Genomic DNA, 20,003 nt, shown 5'->3' on the forward strand with positions numbered 1-20,003 from the left:
TTGCAGAACACAAAGAATGTCATTTTGAAAATCTAAATGTGCAATAGAAAAGCAGAGCTATTCCTACAGTATGTCTAATAAAACTGAACTGCATATTTTAAGTGAATTATCACTTTGATATTTGTAAAAGTCTGGGGTTAGGGTTTTGCTGCTACATAAACAGTAATAGTTAAGAGTCTTTAGTATATACAGAAATTGTTAACTAATTGGGGTCAGAGACTCGGGAGGAAAAAAAAAAGATGTTTAATTGATAAAACAAAACCATACAAATCAAAATGTCAGACCAACTAAACAATGTGTGTTTTATTTTTTATTCTGTTTTCAAGCATTTGTTCTTAAATACAGTGAATCGGTTGTGGCTTTGGCATTGGTCTATGCAGCGATATCAAGCTGCTGATCTAGACTAAATCTAGACTAAACACCCACAAACATGGGGTCTACCATGGCATGTGCTTCTAGCAAATCTTAACATGGTGAACCTGTGAACCACACCACAGCTTGGCTCCTTGGGTCTTGCATGAGGGTCAGTGGGAGCCCAACCTTGGCAAACCCCACACAGGTGTTTATCTGTCTGTCTGCTGAGGAGGTGAGATGGAGGCAGAAAGAGGACAAAAGGGGAAAGTGAGTTTGAGTGGCATTGAGAGGGCAGGGTTTCAGTCGGCAAGGGTGAGAGGGAGAGGAATGTCCGTGAGTCTCTGTTTTACTGCACGTTCTCCATCATCTTGAGGAATTCTGGGGGAAAATGGACATTGTGTTGCTTCAGTATCTGATCAGAATCCAGAGTTTAAATGTATAAGTTAAAATGTATAAACCACATCATACCATCAAAGTCCAGCATGCCATCGTTGTTCTTGTCTCCATCTTTAAGCAGCTCATCAATCTCTTCCTCTGAGATGGATTCACCAGTGCTGCGGATGATCTCAGCAAACTCCTCTCTGTCGATGTAGCCATCACCGTTCCTGCAGATTGACAGTGTTACATATGCTAAAGTGAGACTTGGTCACATTCAAAAACAGGTGTAGACGAGAAGATATCAAATGACATACTTGTCCAGTACACGGAAGCATTCGGCCAACTCTTCCTCGCTCTTGCCAGCCTGGTCCTCCTTTAGGAGTCTCACCATCATGACCAAGAACTCCTCAAAGTCGATGGATCCGCTGCCTACAATTTCCAGTATGAAATACGTTAGCTATTACAGTCGATAAATTTGCATTTTTATGCTTAAAACCAAACAGACCTTATAATTAATGTATATAGACAAAATCACGTAGACCAGAAACATAGCCTACTTTACGCTAGTAGTATGCGAACGCAGATGTACAACATACTTCACTTGTGCTCTTCCATTTGGTCTGAAGGACCATTCGTATACATTTAACATTACGGGATGTTAACTTTCAGCAAGCAAGATTCTTTTCAAATTGTTGCTCTACCTTAACAATATTTGGCCTGAAATAAATAACTGACTGTAAAAAACATTAGGCCTACATCAGTGTCTATTGTATCGCCCCTTGCGGCAGCGCTGAGAATGCAGCGCATACTTGAGGCCAGAAACACAAGAACACACGAAAATAAGCTTTTATATTGTACTATATATCCACTTTTTCAACTGTAACATTTTGTTTACCGTCTTCATCGACCTCCTCGATGATTTCTTCCAACTCCTCTCTGGTTGGGTTCTGACCCAACATCCTCATGACGGTACCCAACTCCTTGGTGCTGATATCACCGCCACCATCGGTGTCGAACATGTCGAAGGCAGCCTTGAACTCTTTGAAATAGACGCATATAGTTTAATTGCACAGAAAAACGCGGATATTGCTGATATAGTATCATTTTTCTGTTTGTACACTCACCGGCAAGCATCTCCTCGCTCAGATATGAGCGGGCCTCCTGTTGCGCGTCAGTCTGTGGAGAGACAGCGGTTACATTATGAACGGTTAGTTTTAGATATGAACAGTACAATGTCTTAATTTGATAATAGAGACATCCTGGTTCTTCTGGAGAGTCATTTGTTTTTGTTTTCCTAATAATCTGTATGAATTAAGACCGCAAACAGCAGATGGTGCCCTTGCAGGACAGTTTTACAACTATTTTAAGACTCAAGACGTTATCCCCTCAGTCAGTGACTGTACATGGTAATTCCGAAATAGGACCCTTGGAATGTGTCGCCTCAGCTTTTAGTCAACCCCCTTAACCTAGCCTGCTGACCAGCTTCATATCAAATAGCAGGATGTCAGTGTCCACACACTTACTGATTTCTGACCACCATCCCTTATTTTAAACACTCATTAGTAGCCTACCACTCTACTCTTATATATTTACAGGTAATCAATGGGGGCAATTTCAAATCTTGGAAAAAATGAACTCTTTAATGTCACATTCATGCTAAAACATTAATACATAGTAAGAAAAAAAAAGTAAATCATGTCCGTGAGCTACTTTACAGTGGATTCTGCTGTAATGTGTGATGATGGTAACGAAAATTACAGTCAATTAACTGTGAATGTATTTAAAATAACATCTAAAATAATACACCTAATAAAGTTACTCTAATATTATGTCAGACATCTCTGCCAAGACAGAAATATATATATGTATATTTTAATCTATTATTCAAAACTAGAATTATTTTTTATTTTTTGAAATCATTAGGGACAAACAAAGTTGCCCTAACTGAAGAATGACCATTTTTATTCTTTATTATAATGCATGCAATAAAAATGCAAGGGAACTATTAATAATAGTCTACTGTAACCTTATATAATCCTTTATCAATAATGACTGATGCATACTAATAGATGCAATTTTAATTATTTTTTGACAATTAGTCCATTTGCACATTTTTGTTTTCATGCGTCCATTAGCAAAACTGACCGCTTAGATTATTTAAACTCTTACCATGGTTGTGGATTAGCCTCCCTCACTTATATCCACGAGAGAATCAGTGGTCAGCGTGCTCACACCCCAACAGAAAGACTAGACATCAAATGACAGTTCTGACACACTTTAAACAGGCCACCCAAGACCCGCCCACAGGCCTCCGGATTTAGAATCCTGAACTTTTAGGGTTCGGCTGCTCCCATAAGCCAATAGAAATGTGAAATGAGTACACTTTAAGAACAGTCTGCAAGAATACAGGAAAATGGTTATTCTGCTGTGTTTACTATCAGATAGCCTGTATTTAATAGAAGAAGAAGAACTGAAGAACTGCTAAAAGCAAATAAAACAATTATTTTTTGTGTCTGGTAAAATGGAATTGTGGAAATGCCATGTTAATGTTGACCGCACTAATGTTTGGGCATGATTTCCTAGCAGACTTTCATTCTCAGTCTTTGCTTTTCACCAATTCCCCTCAGAATTCCTACTAAGTCTGAGAAAGCTAAAATGGTGCCTAATGTTATAATAATTTAAAATAAATAAACTTTTTTCTCAAGTGTACAGATGGAAATTCATTTTTAAAATGGCGAGAGCCGATAGCGTTCTGCACCATCCCCCTTTTAGTCAAGCTGAGAAACCCTAAACCTCTTGGGAAGGTGCTGTGTTGCAAATCTTCAGCGCGCCCTGAATAGCAGATGATTTAAATCTCCACTCCACCCCACCCACAATCCGCAATGGCGACACAGGTACCCCAAACCCTGAAGAGCCTAAACTCAAGTTTCCATGTATAGCATATGCTTCCTGGTTGAGGAATCATAAGGACTTGGATTGGAGAAGGATGTGGGGGAACTCGGAGGAGGGGGTTCCGGACTATATACTTTCAGGCAGAAATGGAGTGATTTAAAAGGAGATTTTGAGGAGAGCAGAGAGGTCCGGGTGTGCAGTTTGCACTTGATTGCAGCTCTGGAGATTTGCATTAACAGCTAGAGATAATACCTCAATCAGTATGACCTGAAGACAAAGGAAAGGATCACATGGCTTTCCACCATGAGACGAAAACATGGAAATCTGACCTTTTGTCCCTGATCAGAACTTATGTATAACTTGCATGCTCCAGGCACAAAAGATTGTCTTTAGGATTCAAAATTTATCTTTTTCATGACCTTTCTTGTCCATGTGAAGACTGTTCTGAACACAGGGTACATATGAAATATCGGAAGAGACCAACAGATGAAAAGATAAATACTACAACACTACGGATCTACTAGATGGCCAAAGTGTTGTCTATTTTGGACATGGACTACTGGAAACCAACATGGTGGGATGATCTTGTTTTTCAGATAAGATCACATGAGTCTCAGTTATAGCTTCTATAAATTAAATTTTTAGCTTTGTAACAAGCTTTTTTTAGGCTTGAAATTGAGCATTTTATCTGTAAATGAGCTGATTTTTTTTTTTTTTTTACACACAAGGAGATGAATAATATTAACACAAGGAGATCATTTTAGATAACACGATCACAAATAAACAAGTAGGCACATTGGCCAAAACATGCCTTTTTAATAGATTTACAGAGACACTGCTAACGTGAGCTAAAGGAAAGAGATTTCTGAACTCCATGACAACACAACATTAAGTCTGTTTCCAAGGTAAATACTGCAGCAGGGTTATTTTGAAGCACTGTAGAGTGGAAGGGGCTTGAAGGAAGGCTGGAGAATGTCTTGGGAAGAAGCAGGTGTAGTAGGGGACAGCTGGGGGTAAGTGGTTTCCTCTTAAAAGGTTTGGATGGTTATTTATAGAGACCATCATAGTGTGGTCCTTGGGGATCAGCACTGAGCTATAAAATTCTCTGTCCCTTAATGCAAATTCTAGCCCATTTTTATTTCTGGTGATTTAAACCAGGGTGTTGTGTCCACGGTACTCTTGACTTGCTTTCATTAATGATTGGAGGGGATGGAATGTAATTTTTTTCTTACTGGACGTTCTCCATCATTTTAAGAAACTCTGGAATGAAAATGGAAAAAGAGATGACATATCATACAAACACATTTCACACACTCTCCACAAATCTGAACATCCTTAGCATTCAGTTATTGTGATTATAAGATGTCTTCTCTCACATTGTCAAGGAAAAGAATTCCCATGAGTATTCATGTATTTATATCTGTATATGCATTATACACTTTAAAAATAAAGAAAGAAATAAAGGTCCTTTATTGGCATTGATGGTTCCATGAAGAAACTTTAACATCGATAGAACCTTTCCATTGCACAAAAGGTTCTTTATAATGGAAAAGGTTCTTCAGGTTATTTAAAGGGAAAAAAGTTATTTTAAGAACTGTTAAATGTAAGGTTCTTTTGTGAATCCAAAATGGTTCTTCTATTCCATCGCTACGAAAAAACACTTTTGGAACCTTTATTTGCCACATGAGAGCAGCACATAAAAATAGAATAAATAAGATTTGCTTTACCATCAAAATCAATCTTTCCATCTTTGTTTGTGTCTGCATCTGCCATGAGTTCATCTATGTCTTCCTCTGCCAATGGCTCGCCAGTGGCACGCAAAATTTCTCCAAACTCCTCACGATCGATCCAACCATCTTGGTTTCTGTTGAAAAAATATATGACATTTTAATTACATTATTTCTTGTGATGTCAAGATGTTTTTGTTTCTCCATTAAACTGATGACTGGTTACATGCGTGTTTAAGTGATGGTGTCATACATAATTAAGGAAGCACATAATGTTGAACATTTTCATTTTAAACCATATAAATTTGACAAAAAAAGACAATATAACTTAATTATAAATTTATTGTAAGTATGAATCCATATGCAATGAAAGCCTGTTTCATTAAGCTCAGAATACATTGCATTCAGAACTTCATGTGGTCTGAGGTGGTTCCACATGGGATTTGAACCCAGAACCTTCCAGTCAGGTATGTAGAGGACACATCTGTGCTGATCCCGAGGAGAGCTTTCAATGTGAGAATGAACAAAGCGCAGTCCTAAGCACTCTAAATTATTAAAATGCTAAGCTAACTTGGCTCTAAACTTTGCTTATGTTCATCCTGATGTTCAAAAAGTGACATTAGAAAGAATGACCAATGGTTAGCATGCTACGGTGGCCGAGAGTGCTTAATGTGCTGCAAATGAAGAAAACACATGCAAATAGGCCTGCTCATAAAATTTACCTTTCAGGTGCACACCACGAGTAAACATTGAACAATCCCAGCGGTCCCAGACAGGTACATCACACATGTGTTCCCTATAACATTTTGTGGTCTGTGCCAGTCCCGGCGCCAGGACAAATGATTTGGGGGGTATTATTTTGCATTTTTTAAATAATTTACTTGATTTTATGTCTCAAATCCCAGTCAATTATTCACTGCAGAAAGTGAAAGTTAAAAACTCAGCGATGAGAGCTCTATTTCAATGTTCTGATAACACTATTTAACCTTAATTTATTTCTTAATATTTCTCTTGTGGCCCATATGTACTGAAAAAAATGAGAAGAGATGTAGGTGTTACAAGTTGTTTTTTTTTTTTTTAAATGAGGAGTTAGCTAATCTTACTACAGTTTGTCTATTTGCATGTGTTGTGGACTTTTGCAGCGCATGTGTTGTCAAACTGATGAAGATGTTTTCTTTATTTGCTGGTGTTTTTTCTATTTGCATGTGTTATCTTCATTTGCAGCGGGTTGAGCTCTCTCGGCCACCGTAGCATGCTAACCAACCAGCATGCAAAGATAACATAGCACTGTACAAGACAACAAATACAGGCACGGTCGACTTTGGAAAGGTGTTTCATCTCATCTGATATGATTTTGGACAAAGTTGGGCAAAATTTAGAGTAGTAGAAAAAAAACTGTTTTACATATACAGCAACATATTGAAAAATGACAAATGAGATGGTCATAAATAAAGGAACATAAATACATCAAGAAAATGAATTTCAGACAACTTTTTGATGTGAAACTTTTCAGATACCTTAAAGAAATGCTGGCAAAAATGTCAAAATTAAAAAATTATGTAAAAATTATGTGCCAATATGTCAAAGGATTTAAAAAAAATGACAAATTTCAAAATGGTGGACAGGCTATTTGTCCGATCCTGGCAAAATTGGCATTGACGTATTCAGCATGACCCAAGGAATCCATAGACACCTATTTTTTTTTTTGTTTTGACAAAAATACTGATTTGTTTTTGGACAAGTATGTTGTAGAGACCCCAAAGTATGTCAGATTACTATTCAAGACCACCTCTATCATTGTACTCTATTTCATCATTTTCCTATGTATGGATTATAGGGCTGCCATAGACTCCCATTTAGGAAGAATAATAAGAAAAATAAAATAAGAAAAATAATGAAAAAGTCCCTTTCAGACTTTTTTCCAGACACAAGTGGTCTTGACCCTTAAGTGCAATTTGCTATAATTATAGATTACAGTGACAGAGATTTCACTGCAGTGATCACGCTTGACTGCTTGCTACCTAGATGAACAATGTTATGTACAGTAATATCGAAAATGATAGATTTTTTTTCTTAAAAGCGTAAAATGGACCATATAGATTTGCATTTGCAAATAATCAAGGAGATCGTGAAATACCTGAAGAACGACATCCATTAGCAAGCTCTTTCATCTGTTAACAAGCTTCATTCATTCTATCGTACCCTCAGCTGGCACAAGAAGCTTTATTGATAAAGAAATGTAGTACCTTTTACTATGTAAAATAAGCAGCACAGGTTATTCCTTTGATTCATATACAATAATGATTTCAAGATGCATATATCAAGCCAAATACTACACTGTAAAACCGAACAAATCCAATGACTTTTCCTCACACTGCTATTCTGTTTCATTTGGTACGGACATCAAGTGACATACTTGTCAAAGACACGGAAGCATTCAGATAGCTCCTCTTCAGATTTGCCAGCTTGGTCTTCTTTTAACTGCTGGACCATCATCACCAAGAACTCCTCAAAGTCAATAGTGCCACTGCCTGAGGATGCAAAACTTAGATGTGATGGGACAGAATGAATGCATAGAGGAGAACAATTTGAGTATTTGGTTTCTGAAGTGTGGTTGGCACAAACCAAGTTCAAGCTCTTTGCAATCAAACTCACATTCAATGTAGTCCATTTTTGTGTTGTGACCAGACTTACCATCTTCATCTACTTCTTCAATGATGGCATCCAACTCCTCTCTGGTTGGGTTCTGACCCAACATCCTCATGACGGTACCCAACTCCTTGGTGCTGATATCACCACCACCATCGGTGTCAAACATGTCGAAGGCAGCCTTGAACTCTTTGGTTTCAGATGACAAAAAAGAAAAAGAAGAAGAAAAAAGAAGAACAAATCCAAGACAGAATGTGAAAGGCTGTGTGACCAGAACTTTTTAATTTAACAATTCACCTAAGAAAAGCAAGCAGTGTGAATCTAATGCAATGGGCAAAATCTTCACACTCACCAGCAATCATTTCCTCACTCAGGAAAGAGCGGGCGTCCGCCTGTGCATCAGTGGGCTAATCAGAAAGAGAAATTATGGTTTACTAAGAGCCTCATGGGGCTTTCATACATCAGACTGAAAATTTAAAATGATTTTGTTCATTATTTAGAACTAGGGAAACTTCACAGGGGGTTCCTAGTATTGGATTAAGTGTGGAAAATATTTTTCCAGAAATAACCATGACAAATAAAGAACAGACACAGTCAACACATTAAAAAAACAAATCAAACAAATGAGCTTGTGCTTTTATCATAATTAGCTAAATTAATCAACTGGTTTGATATTTTCTTTTTTGATGCAATCACGTTTATACATTTTTACATGATTGAATGTCCAAATACTTAAGGTGGTAAAGACACTTAATAATCCATCTATCTACAGGGGTTGGACAAAATAATGTGAACACCTATTATTATAGAGATTAATATCATTTGTGTAGGCTACAGTGAAAAAACAACCATTGCAATTTTCTTTTTGTTGTTTAAAGGTGCCATCGAACGTTTTTTTACAAGATGTAATATAAGTCTAAGGTGTCCCCTGAATGTGTCTGTGAAGTTTCAGCTCAAAATACCCCATAGAGTTTTTTAATTAATTTTTTTAACTGCCTATTTTGGGGCATCATTAACTATGCACCGATTCAGGCTGCAGCCCCTTTAAATCTCGCGCTCCCTGCCTCCCAAGCTCTCAACTATAATACAGTGCATTTACAAAGTTCACACAGCTAATATAACCCTCAAAATGGATCTTTACAAAGTGTTCGTCATGCATGCTGCATGCATACGTCGGATTATGTGAGTATGGTATTTATTTGGATGTTTACATTTGATTCTGAATGAGTTTGATAGTGCTCCGTGGCTAAAGCTAACATTACACACTGTTGGAGAGATTTATAAAGAATGAAGATGTGTTTATGAATTATACAGACTGCAAGTGTTTAAAAATTAAAATAGCGACGGCTCTCTTGTCTCCATGAATACAGTAAGAAATGATGGTAACTTTAACCACATTTAATAGTACATTAGCAACCTTTCTAACGAAATTTAAAAAGACAATTTACAAATATCACTAAAAATTTCATGTAATCATGGATCATGTCAGTTTTTATTGCTCCATCTGCCATTTTTCGCTATTGTTCTTGCTTGCTTACCTAGTCTGATGATTCAGCTGTGCACAGATCCAGACGTTAATACTGGCTTGTCTAATGCCTTGAACATGAGCTGGCATATGCAAATATTGGGGTCGTACATATTAATGAGCCCGACTGTTACGTAACTTTTAAACAAATGAGATTTATATAAGAACGAGGAAACAATGAAGTTTGAGACTCACTGTATGTCATTTCCATGTACTGAACTCTCGTTATTTAACTATGCCGAAGGTAAATTCAATTTTTAATTCTAGGGCACCTTCAAATTCTCTTGTTTGTATATCAGTGGCTTTCAGCAGTGTTTAGTACATGTATGAAATGGGCACATTTAACAAGAGCATTTAACTTAACCGCCCAATTGTGTGTTTTAAGAACAACAGTCTTTATGACTCAGACTGTGTACAAAAAGCATGGCAAGACTTCATCAGTGAAAAAGAATAGAGGGCAAAAACTGAAAGTGAATGATCGGGATCGAACACTAAGAAGGATTGTGTCCAAACAACATAGAACAACTGCAGAAAAGTGACAAGAATACGGACTCAATATTCACCCTGAAGACCATGTTTCCACAAAAACTGACCACAGAAAACCTCACAAAGCTAACGCCAACAAAGGAGGCGCAATTGCTAAAAATATATTCTCAGACACCACTGCTAAAATGTGAAAAAGATGGTGTTATGATAATAACACCTGGAGCACCAAGATGAACTTCACCATCTGCCCTGGTCAGGTTAATCACCTGACTTGAATATTATTAAACTTCTGTGGGCAGGTTTGGAGAAAAGACTGAGAAGCAGATTCCTTCCTTCAGCATCTCTGAAGCAACTGTCAGATGTTCTGATCGATGATATTCAACTGGAGATTATTGACACAAGTTGTATTAATCTATTCTAATGAGGCTGGATTCTGTATTAAAGGCACATTTTTGGTAAAACACCTTAATAAAGACATATTGCCTATTTTGCAGGTGTTCACATTATTTTGTCTAACCACTGTATTTCTTTTAAGGCTCTTTTTAGAACTTTTTAACATGTAAAAATAAATTAAAAATAAACATGGGGTTATGGATATGCAATAAATGAATAAAATAAATGAAGTAACATGTATAGAACTACTTACTTGATTGAATTAAATAACTAATATTGTAGCTCTACATCGCAAAGATCTGTGGATGATTTGCTGAATGTACTCTAGCCTATTTACCATTCATATGTCCTCAATGAGGCAGATTTAATGGGTTTCTATTGAAGATGTAATTGAAGAGGTAAAAGGAGTTATAAATATCACATGATTATTTACATAGATTGGTTCTGCTGCCAGAAAAGAATAAGAAAGTGACAGGAGGATGAAATCAATTAATTTACCTAATGATGACAAGATCTCTCATGTCACACTTCAGTATACAGATGATAAAAAAAAAAAATTGAATCTAACTGTACAGGCCTATACTTTTTAGGGAATTATATTTAATTGTAGTGTTTCAGAACTCCCTAAAGAAGGCAATGTAAAAAAAAAAAAAAAATACAAAGAAATAATAATAATAATAATAAAAAAATCCTTTTCCATATGTGAGATGTGCTCTATGGCTAATACATTGTTGAAAGTGGCATTAATGTGTTCTTGTACTGAGAACATTTGCTAGATTCCATGAAATGTATTCTGGACCATGTAAGATAAATGTACAGACCTTTGAAATCTGCCAAACAACATAGTGGTGAGCGGGACACAAACTGATGCGGGGTTAGTTGTAACACACATGGTTTAAACATTTACACACATGCTAGCCACTTTACTAATTGCCTATAGAGAAAAAATTGTGCCAAAATTCTAAAATCTTTGTAAGATAATCGCTGAGCATTTATTTAACCATATCAAAAGTAAATTTCTGGCTGAAGTAAATTTTTCATCTCAGTTTTTAGTGGTTATTTAAAATTAGACAAATTTGCTGTTATTTTAATCTCCAATCTGTTATTTATCAGTTTAGATACTTCTTTAATGCTTCGATAACTAGCAGAAGACATTAGCCGGGTTTTATCTGCACATTCCCAAATTTCTATATATCCTAATTATTGTTACTATGTAATTCATTTTCCCAGGACCTTCTACCTTCAGTTAAACTGCTAACAGTGATTGTAAATTAATTGCCTAAATTATTACATTATTTGCTAACTGCATTCTTTAAATTGTAATGTTGACATGCATTCTCTGTAAAGCTGCTTTGAAATATGTATCATGAAAAGCGCTATACAAATAAATGTGAATTGAATTGAACAGATGGGGAACGCTGTAACACTGTGTCCCGCTGTTAGAACTATGCTATTCTAAGACATAAGCAATGTAATTTCCATTAATTATTTTAATAAATTTTAATGAGAAACAGGTGAATAAAGACTGAGAGTCAATGTTCAATGTTCAGAAATTATTATTTCAAGAAATCTAAAGCATTCCGGCACATCCATTTGTCTCCTGTTCTGTGAGAGCTGTGTGTGGAGGGAGGGGGGTCACGGCTGGATTGGTAATCGGGCATACCGGCATTTTCTCGGTGGGCTGACGCGCTTTAGGGCCGATATGAGATTTTTTTTTTTCTTTTCATTTTTTAAAAGGACTGGCCCATCATGCCATAGGCTTGTCCCAAGCACGGGGCCCTGGTTGCAATGTGTTCATTGTCAAACTCCAAAATGAGTTTATTTTTAATTCTTAAAAAAAACATCATTATTTTATTTTAAAAATGTAATAATTTTATTTTAGTTTGTCTTATATATATATATATATATATATATATATATATATATATATATTTTTTTTTTTTTTTTTTTTTTTTTTTTTCATTAGATCAGATAATATTTTTAACTCATATGGTCATGTGACAACATGCCCCTCACATGTTACAATGTGCCTGACCTATGGGGCATGTTGTCACATTTCACTTCAATTCTTCCGGGGTAAATAAAGAAAAAAGTATACACTGTAATAATGAATCAAAACCACATAATTGTACTAGACATGTGTGAAATTAATGTGGAAAAAAATGAATACTCTAAACCCCATGTGGATTTACATAAACTGAGAAAATCAAAAAGTGTTTGGTTGTGCCCCGCTCTCTGAACACAGTGCTTAAATATAGCTCTAACTGTCTAACAAATACCTACAAAAACGAACGGTCATTAACCAACACCACACATATTCACCGTCGTTTCTTCTCTAGCGAGTCTAGTCTGTTAATTGGTGGGTAGAGGAGGACACAAAAGCTCTAACCAGAAACAACAATATTATCTTGTGGAGCAAATACCCGCTGTCCCTCTTCTCCGGTCGTCGGTTGTGTGTAAAAATGCTATTCAACACCAACATGAATATACAGCCCTCTTATAGAGCCACATGTACATGATCACAAGAAACCATAACATGACATTGCAAAATGTCAAAAGATGATGTGGATTACCACATGTATCCGCAGACCACAAACAAGGCCAAACACTATCAAAGATGACAGGCAAAGAAGAGAAATCACCTGTCAATCACTTGTAGCATTAAATACTTAACAGTAGTGATAGTTCACTAATATACAGATGAACTACTGCACTGCTATGAAAATTACTTGCACATGTAAGCATATTTGCAAACACAACAAGCCAAACGACTCTTAAAACTCAAGGCTCAATAGCAACATACAGTTCTACACTAAAATGTGATTTATGTGTAACATCTATAAACTGGTTTTATTCAAGTAAAACTATTAATTAATTTATATGACTTGATGTCATTAAGATGCAAGTATACGGGTTAGAGGTTTAGATCAAGTAAAAATTACTCCTTGTAAAATGTAAATCCTGCACATATCCATTTTTTCATTAGATCTTCTAGAAAACTGTCCAGTAATAACTATGTATCCATTTTTTGCCATCATACAAAGATCACTGATTGACTGAATCATCTTGCCCATGTCCACTCCTTTCCAGATATCTTACCATTCTGACAGCTTGTTAGTGAGATCAAAGTGTATCTGAAAACAGTAACGGTCTTCTGTCCAGCAGCCTTCCTCCTAAATGTGCGCAGATGGACAAATGTCTTCAGACTCCCCTGATAATACCTTATATTGCTCTCACCTTTCTAGAAAATTACCAGGATTGGACAAGAAACTCAAGACATTGAACTTGTCAACCAATGCCTGTGTAGACTTAAAAAAGCCCCACCCTTCTTCTTCATCCCTTTCTAATCCATTGCCACCTCTATATGCCCTCTATTGCCCCATATTTAGCTGAAGGATGGACAAGTGGTCTCAATAACATTTCCCTGCCAAAAGAAAAAAAGAAAAAAGAAAAGAAAAGGAAAGCAATGAAAGGTTATTTAGGCAGTGGATAAGCTTCCAGAAACAGATGTAGGCTATACTCGCTTTCCACACAGGGCAGGGTTTGTGCCCTTATCCACATGCCTGTATTTCTTCACCTTCTCTGTCAATCCGTCCATCCATCAGTCATCTTGGCTGTGTATCCCTGTCGGTGCTGACTGGCTCACTTGGATCTGGACCACACTGACACACAATAAGAAACAGTGAGTCACAACAAGACAATGAGGTGTGGCTTTGCATGTGTTGCACATACAGGAAGTCAGTCATTGTATCAGTTTATAACACAGTTACTCAGCAAATAAATAAATAGGGCTTTTCGCACATGAAAGAGTTAACCCTGGGTCGTTCTAAACCCCAGGTTAACGAAATCCTGGGTTATCTTGCTTCACGTTTCACGCCGCCCATAATTCATCCGGGGTTAGCAATTAATCCTGTAAGCATTTTACATTTTTTCTGTCAAACACTGAATTTACTGTTTATATACAATGTGCAGTGTTTCCGTGACTGTCCAAAACTGGCAAATATGAGTACGCGATTGGTTGTCTGTTGCTAAGCGTCTGGCTGTAACATTCTAACACCGCATAGTTTCACACTGTACAAGTTTGGCACCGTAATGCAGGGTTAACAATGCAAAAGCGGACATAACCCCGGGTAAAAAGCGGTGCTAACCCCGCTTCAAAATTACAAGTGTGAAACGTTCCTTTACCCGGGTTAAAAAACGGTGTTTAGAACGATGATAACCCGGGGTTAAGCGCAGTCAATTCAACCGGCGGCCATCTTTGAAACGCCTCTCGGGCATCCTGGGCATCATGCAATCTCTTTGAATGGGGAAACATCAAATTCTCCAAAACTGTTCGCCAACCTTACGATTAAATTTCATATTTGAAATCACCAATAAAATCTAACAACAACCGGCTCATAAATTTAGTTTCTAAACGCTCGAATCATGACAAAAAAACCTGTATTTTTCAGGCTGGATCAAGCTAATGCGCATGCGCAGACCTAAATGCGCGTCTCTCCGGAGGTGCGAGTCTGTCTGTTTCTATAGAAACCGGTGATTCTAACGGCCGCTGAAGTGACGCGATGACTCGGCGATTGGCTCTTATTTAGAAGGCGGGACTTATTCCGCCATATTGCGCGTTACACTTTCTCCCATTCAAAACAATACGAGTGACACGTCTTGTGTTATTCTATAGTCTTTGCCGCAGTGTGAAAAGCCCTTATGTGGACATGAATATTAATTCCAACTTTTCAACTCGACAATCTTTTCAATCAATTTTTTGTTGTTGTTTTGGTTTTTCACCTAAAAATTGCTGTTTTATAGAAGAATTCCTTATTTAGAACATACTTTAAGGGTTGTGAAGTTCATTCTTTATAAAATGTACAGTAGGCTATAAGGCCTTCCTACTCAGACAGTATAGGATTCCAGATGCTGTGTGTATGAATGAAATCCGGATGTACTACCAAAGATTCTTTACAATAGAATTCAATGCCTGTACCATTAAAGAAAGCTTAACAGTAAACTTCATTCGAAAAAAAAAAAAGGTTCTCTATTGGCATCTGGTTCCATAAAAAACCTTTAACATATATAGAAACTCACTGTTTGCAGACAGCATAAAAATTGAGAAATTTCATAAACGGATTCCAACCAGTCACAAAATGATTTCTCTTATAGCAGCATTTTTTGTTGTAAACTCTAAAAATTGATCAATCCAAAATCAATGATTATGTTAAACATGTTGAAGATTAAGACAGGCCATCAACTCATTCAGTGATATGCTGTTTCTGTAATTCACAACTCGTATCCCATGGCCCTTACATCAGATGCACACAGTTCACCCAAAAATGAAAATTCTGTCATCATATACTCCAAACCTGTACGACTTTCTACCGTGGAATACAAAAAGGAAAATTTTTAAGGGACTGGAGCTTCAAGCTTCTAAAAATACCTTCATTCGGCACCATTAAAGCTTCATAAAGGAGTCCATAACAATGACTCGTTCATTGTATACAGGTCTTCCAAATTCATACGTGTGCGAAAGTTTAAATTGTCATTTAACATGAGGATGAGTATTAATTTTACTGTAAACTGTCCCTTTGTGCTTGCATTTTCTCCTTCATGAAGAGACAACTGCTTTCCCCCCCTCTCTCTCTTTTACTCTCTACTTATGTTTATATTTTCTTCAGTGTGACAGAACAAGGAGTGACCTTGTTAGACTCGGCAGGCTCGTCATCATTACCCTTCCATGCCTTATCTGGTTTCTCCTAATAATCCTCTGACTGCTAGAGTTTCATAGGCTTTGCAAATATCTACTCCAAGGGACAAGCCTTGGACCACAATAACACACCTACACACTATCACTTATAAACACTTGTAACTCAACTTGTAATACAGTAAAATCTGTGTCATGATGTGTAAAGATGTCATAGCCAAATGTAGACTCGTGTCATGGTCTTAAAGGCACAAACTGAAACCTCACTTTTGGATATCAGACAAAATTGCATGACTGGAGAGTAAAATAGTAAAGCAACTTGATAGTACACAAAAGTATTATGAGATTTTAAAATTATTAATTAAAACCTTTCTACGTCTTCCTTTTTAATATTTTTTCTAGTCCACCTTTTCGTTAAAATGACTTAATTAGCCAAATAAAGGTTGAGCTCAACAATGAGCTCATCCAGAAGCAATGCCTCCAGGAAGAAAGCAATCTTCCTTTCCAGTGAAAGGCCACTTATTTTAATTATGGTGACCCATTATTATTAAAGCTTGTATCATTTTCACTATACGCCTGGATGTATGGAAGACTGTCCATTATTTCACAGTCATGCAGTTTCTTATTATTATCTATATTAATAACTAATTTTGACTAATTAAGGATCAGGCATCAGATACACGTGCTCTTCTGTAACATCAGAAAGAACAAGCTGATTTTGAGCCAGATGTGGTCAATGTAGTTGCCAAAGTTGAGAGATAAAATGAACAAATAAAAATAAATAAATAAATAATTAAGTAATATTAAAATACAATACTGTTCACACAGATTTTAACAAATAGAAAGACATTCCCACACTCATCTGTTGACATATAGGTCAGCATTTCATAAACAAAAACAAACAAACAAAAACAATTAAAATATGACTCCCACATTCATCTGTTCACATATGAATGAATGAATGAATGAATGAATGGAATTCCCTCAGTCTCTCTACCTTTTAGTCTCACTAACCTCTATACTATAAGTAAAAAATATTTTCCATTAACTTATGACGATGACTTTAAGCATTGGAATAGCTGCTTACTCATTAGGGATAGATTTACATAAATGAATAAATCACTCAGTGGAGAGTGAGTGTCCTGTGATCGCCGTTTCTAATCCAGCCCCCTCCGCTCCAGTCCATAAGGCAGAGTGTGAGCAGCACATAGGTAACCTCTGGGGGCTCAGTTAAAAAGCATTTATTCTCTGCGTGCCTTATGTCACCCTAAGCTCTCCAAGACAGTTAAGCTGAGGTAAATGACAGCAGCAACTGTCAACCTCTCGTTCCTGTCTCTCTGCCTAACACTCCTCCTTTTTTCTTCGCTCTATTCTTGGACATTCTTAGGGACAGCAGCTGAATCTTCGAGAAGAACAACTAGTATAGCAAACTAAATAAGGAGAGAGCGTACGCCCTCGCTCTTTTGTCTTGCCCTTAAATCCCTTTTATCTCTCAAGAGTGGTCACTGATTCTACAACTGCATGAATGAATGCTAATACAAGCCAGTAAATAATAGGCCTATAGGATTATGTTTGATCAACATCCTTTGAACCAGATTTTTTTTTTTTTTTTTTTTTTTTTTTTTTACATGCAGATAAAAGGAGTTCTAATAGAGTTTGGGAGGGGCATGATCATCTACTCCTGTCAATCACAACTCAAGAGAATAAACAATCGCTTACCTCACACTGAAACAACTCTTTCTGCATCCTTCCACAACCACATGTTCAGTCTATTTTTAATTATTTCTATTAAGATTATAATCTTCCTTCAGTAGTCATACCCAAAGACAAAAGAAGACGAAATAGAATACGATGACATATGTGATCAACGCTTGCATCTGTGCAATGCTTGCAGCTATTTATGCCATTAGTATGCGGCGCACATATATATTTTTAATTTTACTTTATCTTAATTGTTTTATTTTAATAGTCTACCTTTGATGTTAAATGGACATTGTGCTTAAATAAAGTCAAATGTACTGGCATGTTAACCCTTTCATGCATGAATTATAACCACAGTCAGAATTTTTTCCTATGTGTTTTTGTTGCTCTCAGGGCATGAAAAACAAGATTTGAACTTTTTTACACATATTTTACAGAGAGATTTTCAGATGTCCACTTGAGTGGACAGTTTGCGTTTATGTTTTTAACTAAAAAGATTCTGTATTAAACATAATACAGTAATAGCACAGCAATAATGTGTGTATTTAACAAATCAATTAATACAATGATCATCAAGTGAAAACTATAAAATGCTAAATTAAATTATCAGGCATTTTCAAATCTCATCTGAAATTAGCAGTGATTGGCATACGCATTACAAGTAACATGCAATATGTGAGCAGATTACTTTTTTAATGTTTTAATTTTTAACGAGTAAAATAACATTACAAGTAATGTGCATTACGTAATCAGATTACTGTTTTGATGTTACAAGTAATGCATTACAAGAAATGTGCATTACGTAATCATAACTTTTTGATGTTACAAGTATGCTTTACAAGTAATGTGCATTATGTAATCAGATTACTTTTTTGATGTAACGAGTAAAGTAACACATTACAAGTAATGTGCATTACATAATCAGATTACTGTTTTGATGTCACAAGTAAAGTAATGCATTACAAGTAATGTGCATTATGTAATCAGATTACTTTTTGGATGTCACAAGTAAAGTAATGCATTACAAGTAGGCCTAATATGCATTATGTAATCAGATTACTTGTTTGATGTTACAATTAACGCTTTACAGATGAATGTGCATTATGTAATCAGATTACTTTTTTGACGTAGCATAACTGCAAATTACAATATAACACAAATACATTTATTTACAGCCAAAAATGTTACTGCCGATGAAGTATTTTCAAGAACAACAGTCACAGTAATAGTATAATAGTTGTAGCTTAAAGGTGCCCTAGATTCAAAAATTGAATTTACCTCGGCATAGTTAAATAACAAGAGTTCAGTACATGGATAAGACATACAGTGAGTCTCAAACTCCATTGTTTCCTCCTTCTTATATAAATTTCATTTGTTTAAAAGACCTCCGAAGAACAGGCAAATCTCAACATAACACCGACTGTTACGTAACAGTCGGGGTGTACGCCCCAATATTTGCATATGCCAGCCCATGATTGAGGCATTACACAAGGGCAGCCAGTATTAACGTCTGGATGAAAGGCATTAGACAAGGGCAGAACGTCTGGATGTGCACAGCTGAATCATCAGACTAGGTAAGCAAGCAAGGACAATAGCAAAAAATGGCAGATGGAGCAATAAAAACTGACATGATTCATGATAACATGATATTTTTAGTGATATTTGTAAATTGTCTTTCTAAATGTTTCGTTAGCATGTTGCTAATGTACTGTTAAATGTGGTTAAAGTTACCATCGTTTCTTACTGTATTCACGGAGACAAGAGCCGTCGCTATTTTCATTTTTAAACACTTGCAGTCTGTATAATGCATAAACACAACTTCATTCTTTATAAATCTCTCCAACAGTGTAGCATTAGCCGTTAGCCACGGAGCACAGCCTCAAACTCATTCAGAATCAATGTAAACATCAAAATAAACACTGTAATTACGCAATTAGACATGCTGCATGACGAACACTTTGTAAAGATCCATTTTGAGGGTTATATTAGCTGTTTGAACTTTTTTTATGTTGTTTAAGGCAAGCGTGACCTCTTGGGGCGTGGAGCATGAGATTTAAAGGGCCAAACACCCTGAATCGGCTCATTTCTAATTATGCCCCAAAATAGGCAGGTAAAAAATGAATTAAAAAAAATCTATGGGGTATTTTGAGCTGAAACTTCACAGACACATTCAGGGGACACCTTAGACTTATATTACATCTTTTAA

General features: G+C 36.3%; 2 protein-coding genes across 3 annotated transcripts; both read right to left on the minus strand.

Annotated features, from left to right (window-relative positions):
- Positions 1-227: 227 nt before the first annotated feature.
- tnnc2.2 (troponin C2, fast skeletal type, tandem duplicate 2) lies at positions 228-3,054 on the minus strand. Its single transcript, XM_048178352.1, has 6 exons — positions 2,902-3,054; positions 1,857-1,908; positions 1,628-1,771; positions 1,047-1,161; positions 823-959; positions 228-732 (listed from the first exon to the last, which is right to left on the minus strand). Exons 1-6 carry the CDS (start codon positions 2,902-2,904, stop codon positions 701-703), a joined length of 483 nt encoding a protein of 160 aa, XP_048034309.1. The 5' UTR covers positions 2,905-3,054; the 3' UTR covers positions 228-700.
- A 1,362-nt stretch (positions 3,055-4,416) lies between these two features.
- On the minus strand, positions 4,417-14,631 carry tnnc2.1 (troponin C2, fast skeletal type, tandem duplicate 1). Of its 2 annotated transcripts, none has more exons than XM_048178350.1 (6): positions 13,982-14,631; positions 8,353-8,407; positions 8,046-8,189; positions 7,768-7,882; positions 5,352-5,488; positions 4,417-4,884 (listed from the first exon to the last, which is right to left on the minus strand). In XM_048178350.1, exons 1-6 carry the CDS (start codon positions 14,000-14,002, stop codon positions 4,853-4,855), a joined length of 504 nt encoding a protein of 167 aa, XP_048034307.1. In that variant the 5' UTR covers positions 14,003-14,631; the 3' UTR covers positions 4,417-4,852. The 2 variants fall into 2 exon arrangements, with proteins under 2 accessions (XP_048034307.1, XP_048034308.1); XM_048178351.1 differs by lacking the exon at positions 13,982-14,631 and adding an exon at positions 13,504-13,631.
- Between the last annotated feature and the right edge of the window lie 5,372 nt (positions 14,632-20,003).

This window comes from Megalobrama amblycephala, linkage group LG24, assembly GCF_018812025.1.
Source record: "Megalobrama amblycephala isolate DHTTF-2021 linkage group LG24, ASM1881202v1, whole genome shotgun sequence".
Taxonomy (NCBI): Eukaryota; Metazoa; Chordata; class Actinopteri; order Cypriniformes; family Xenocyprididae; genus Megalobrama; species Megalobrama amblycephala.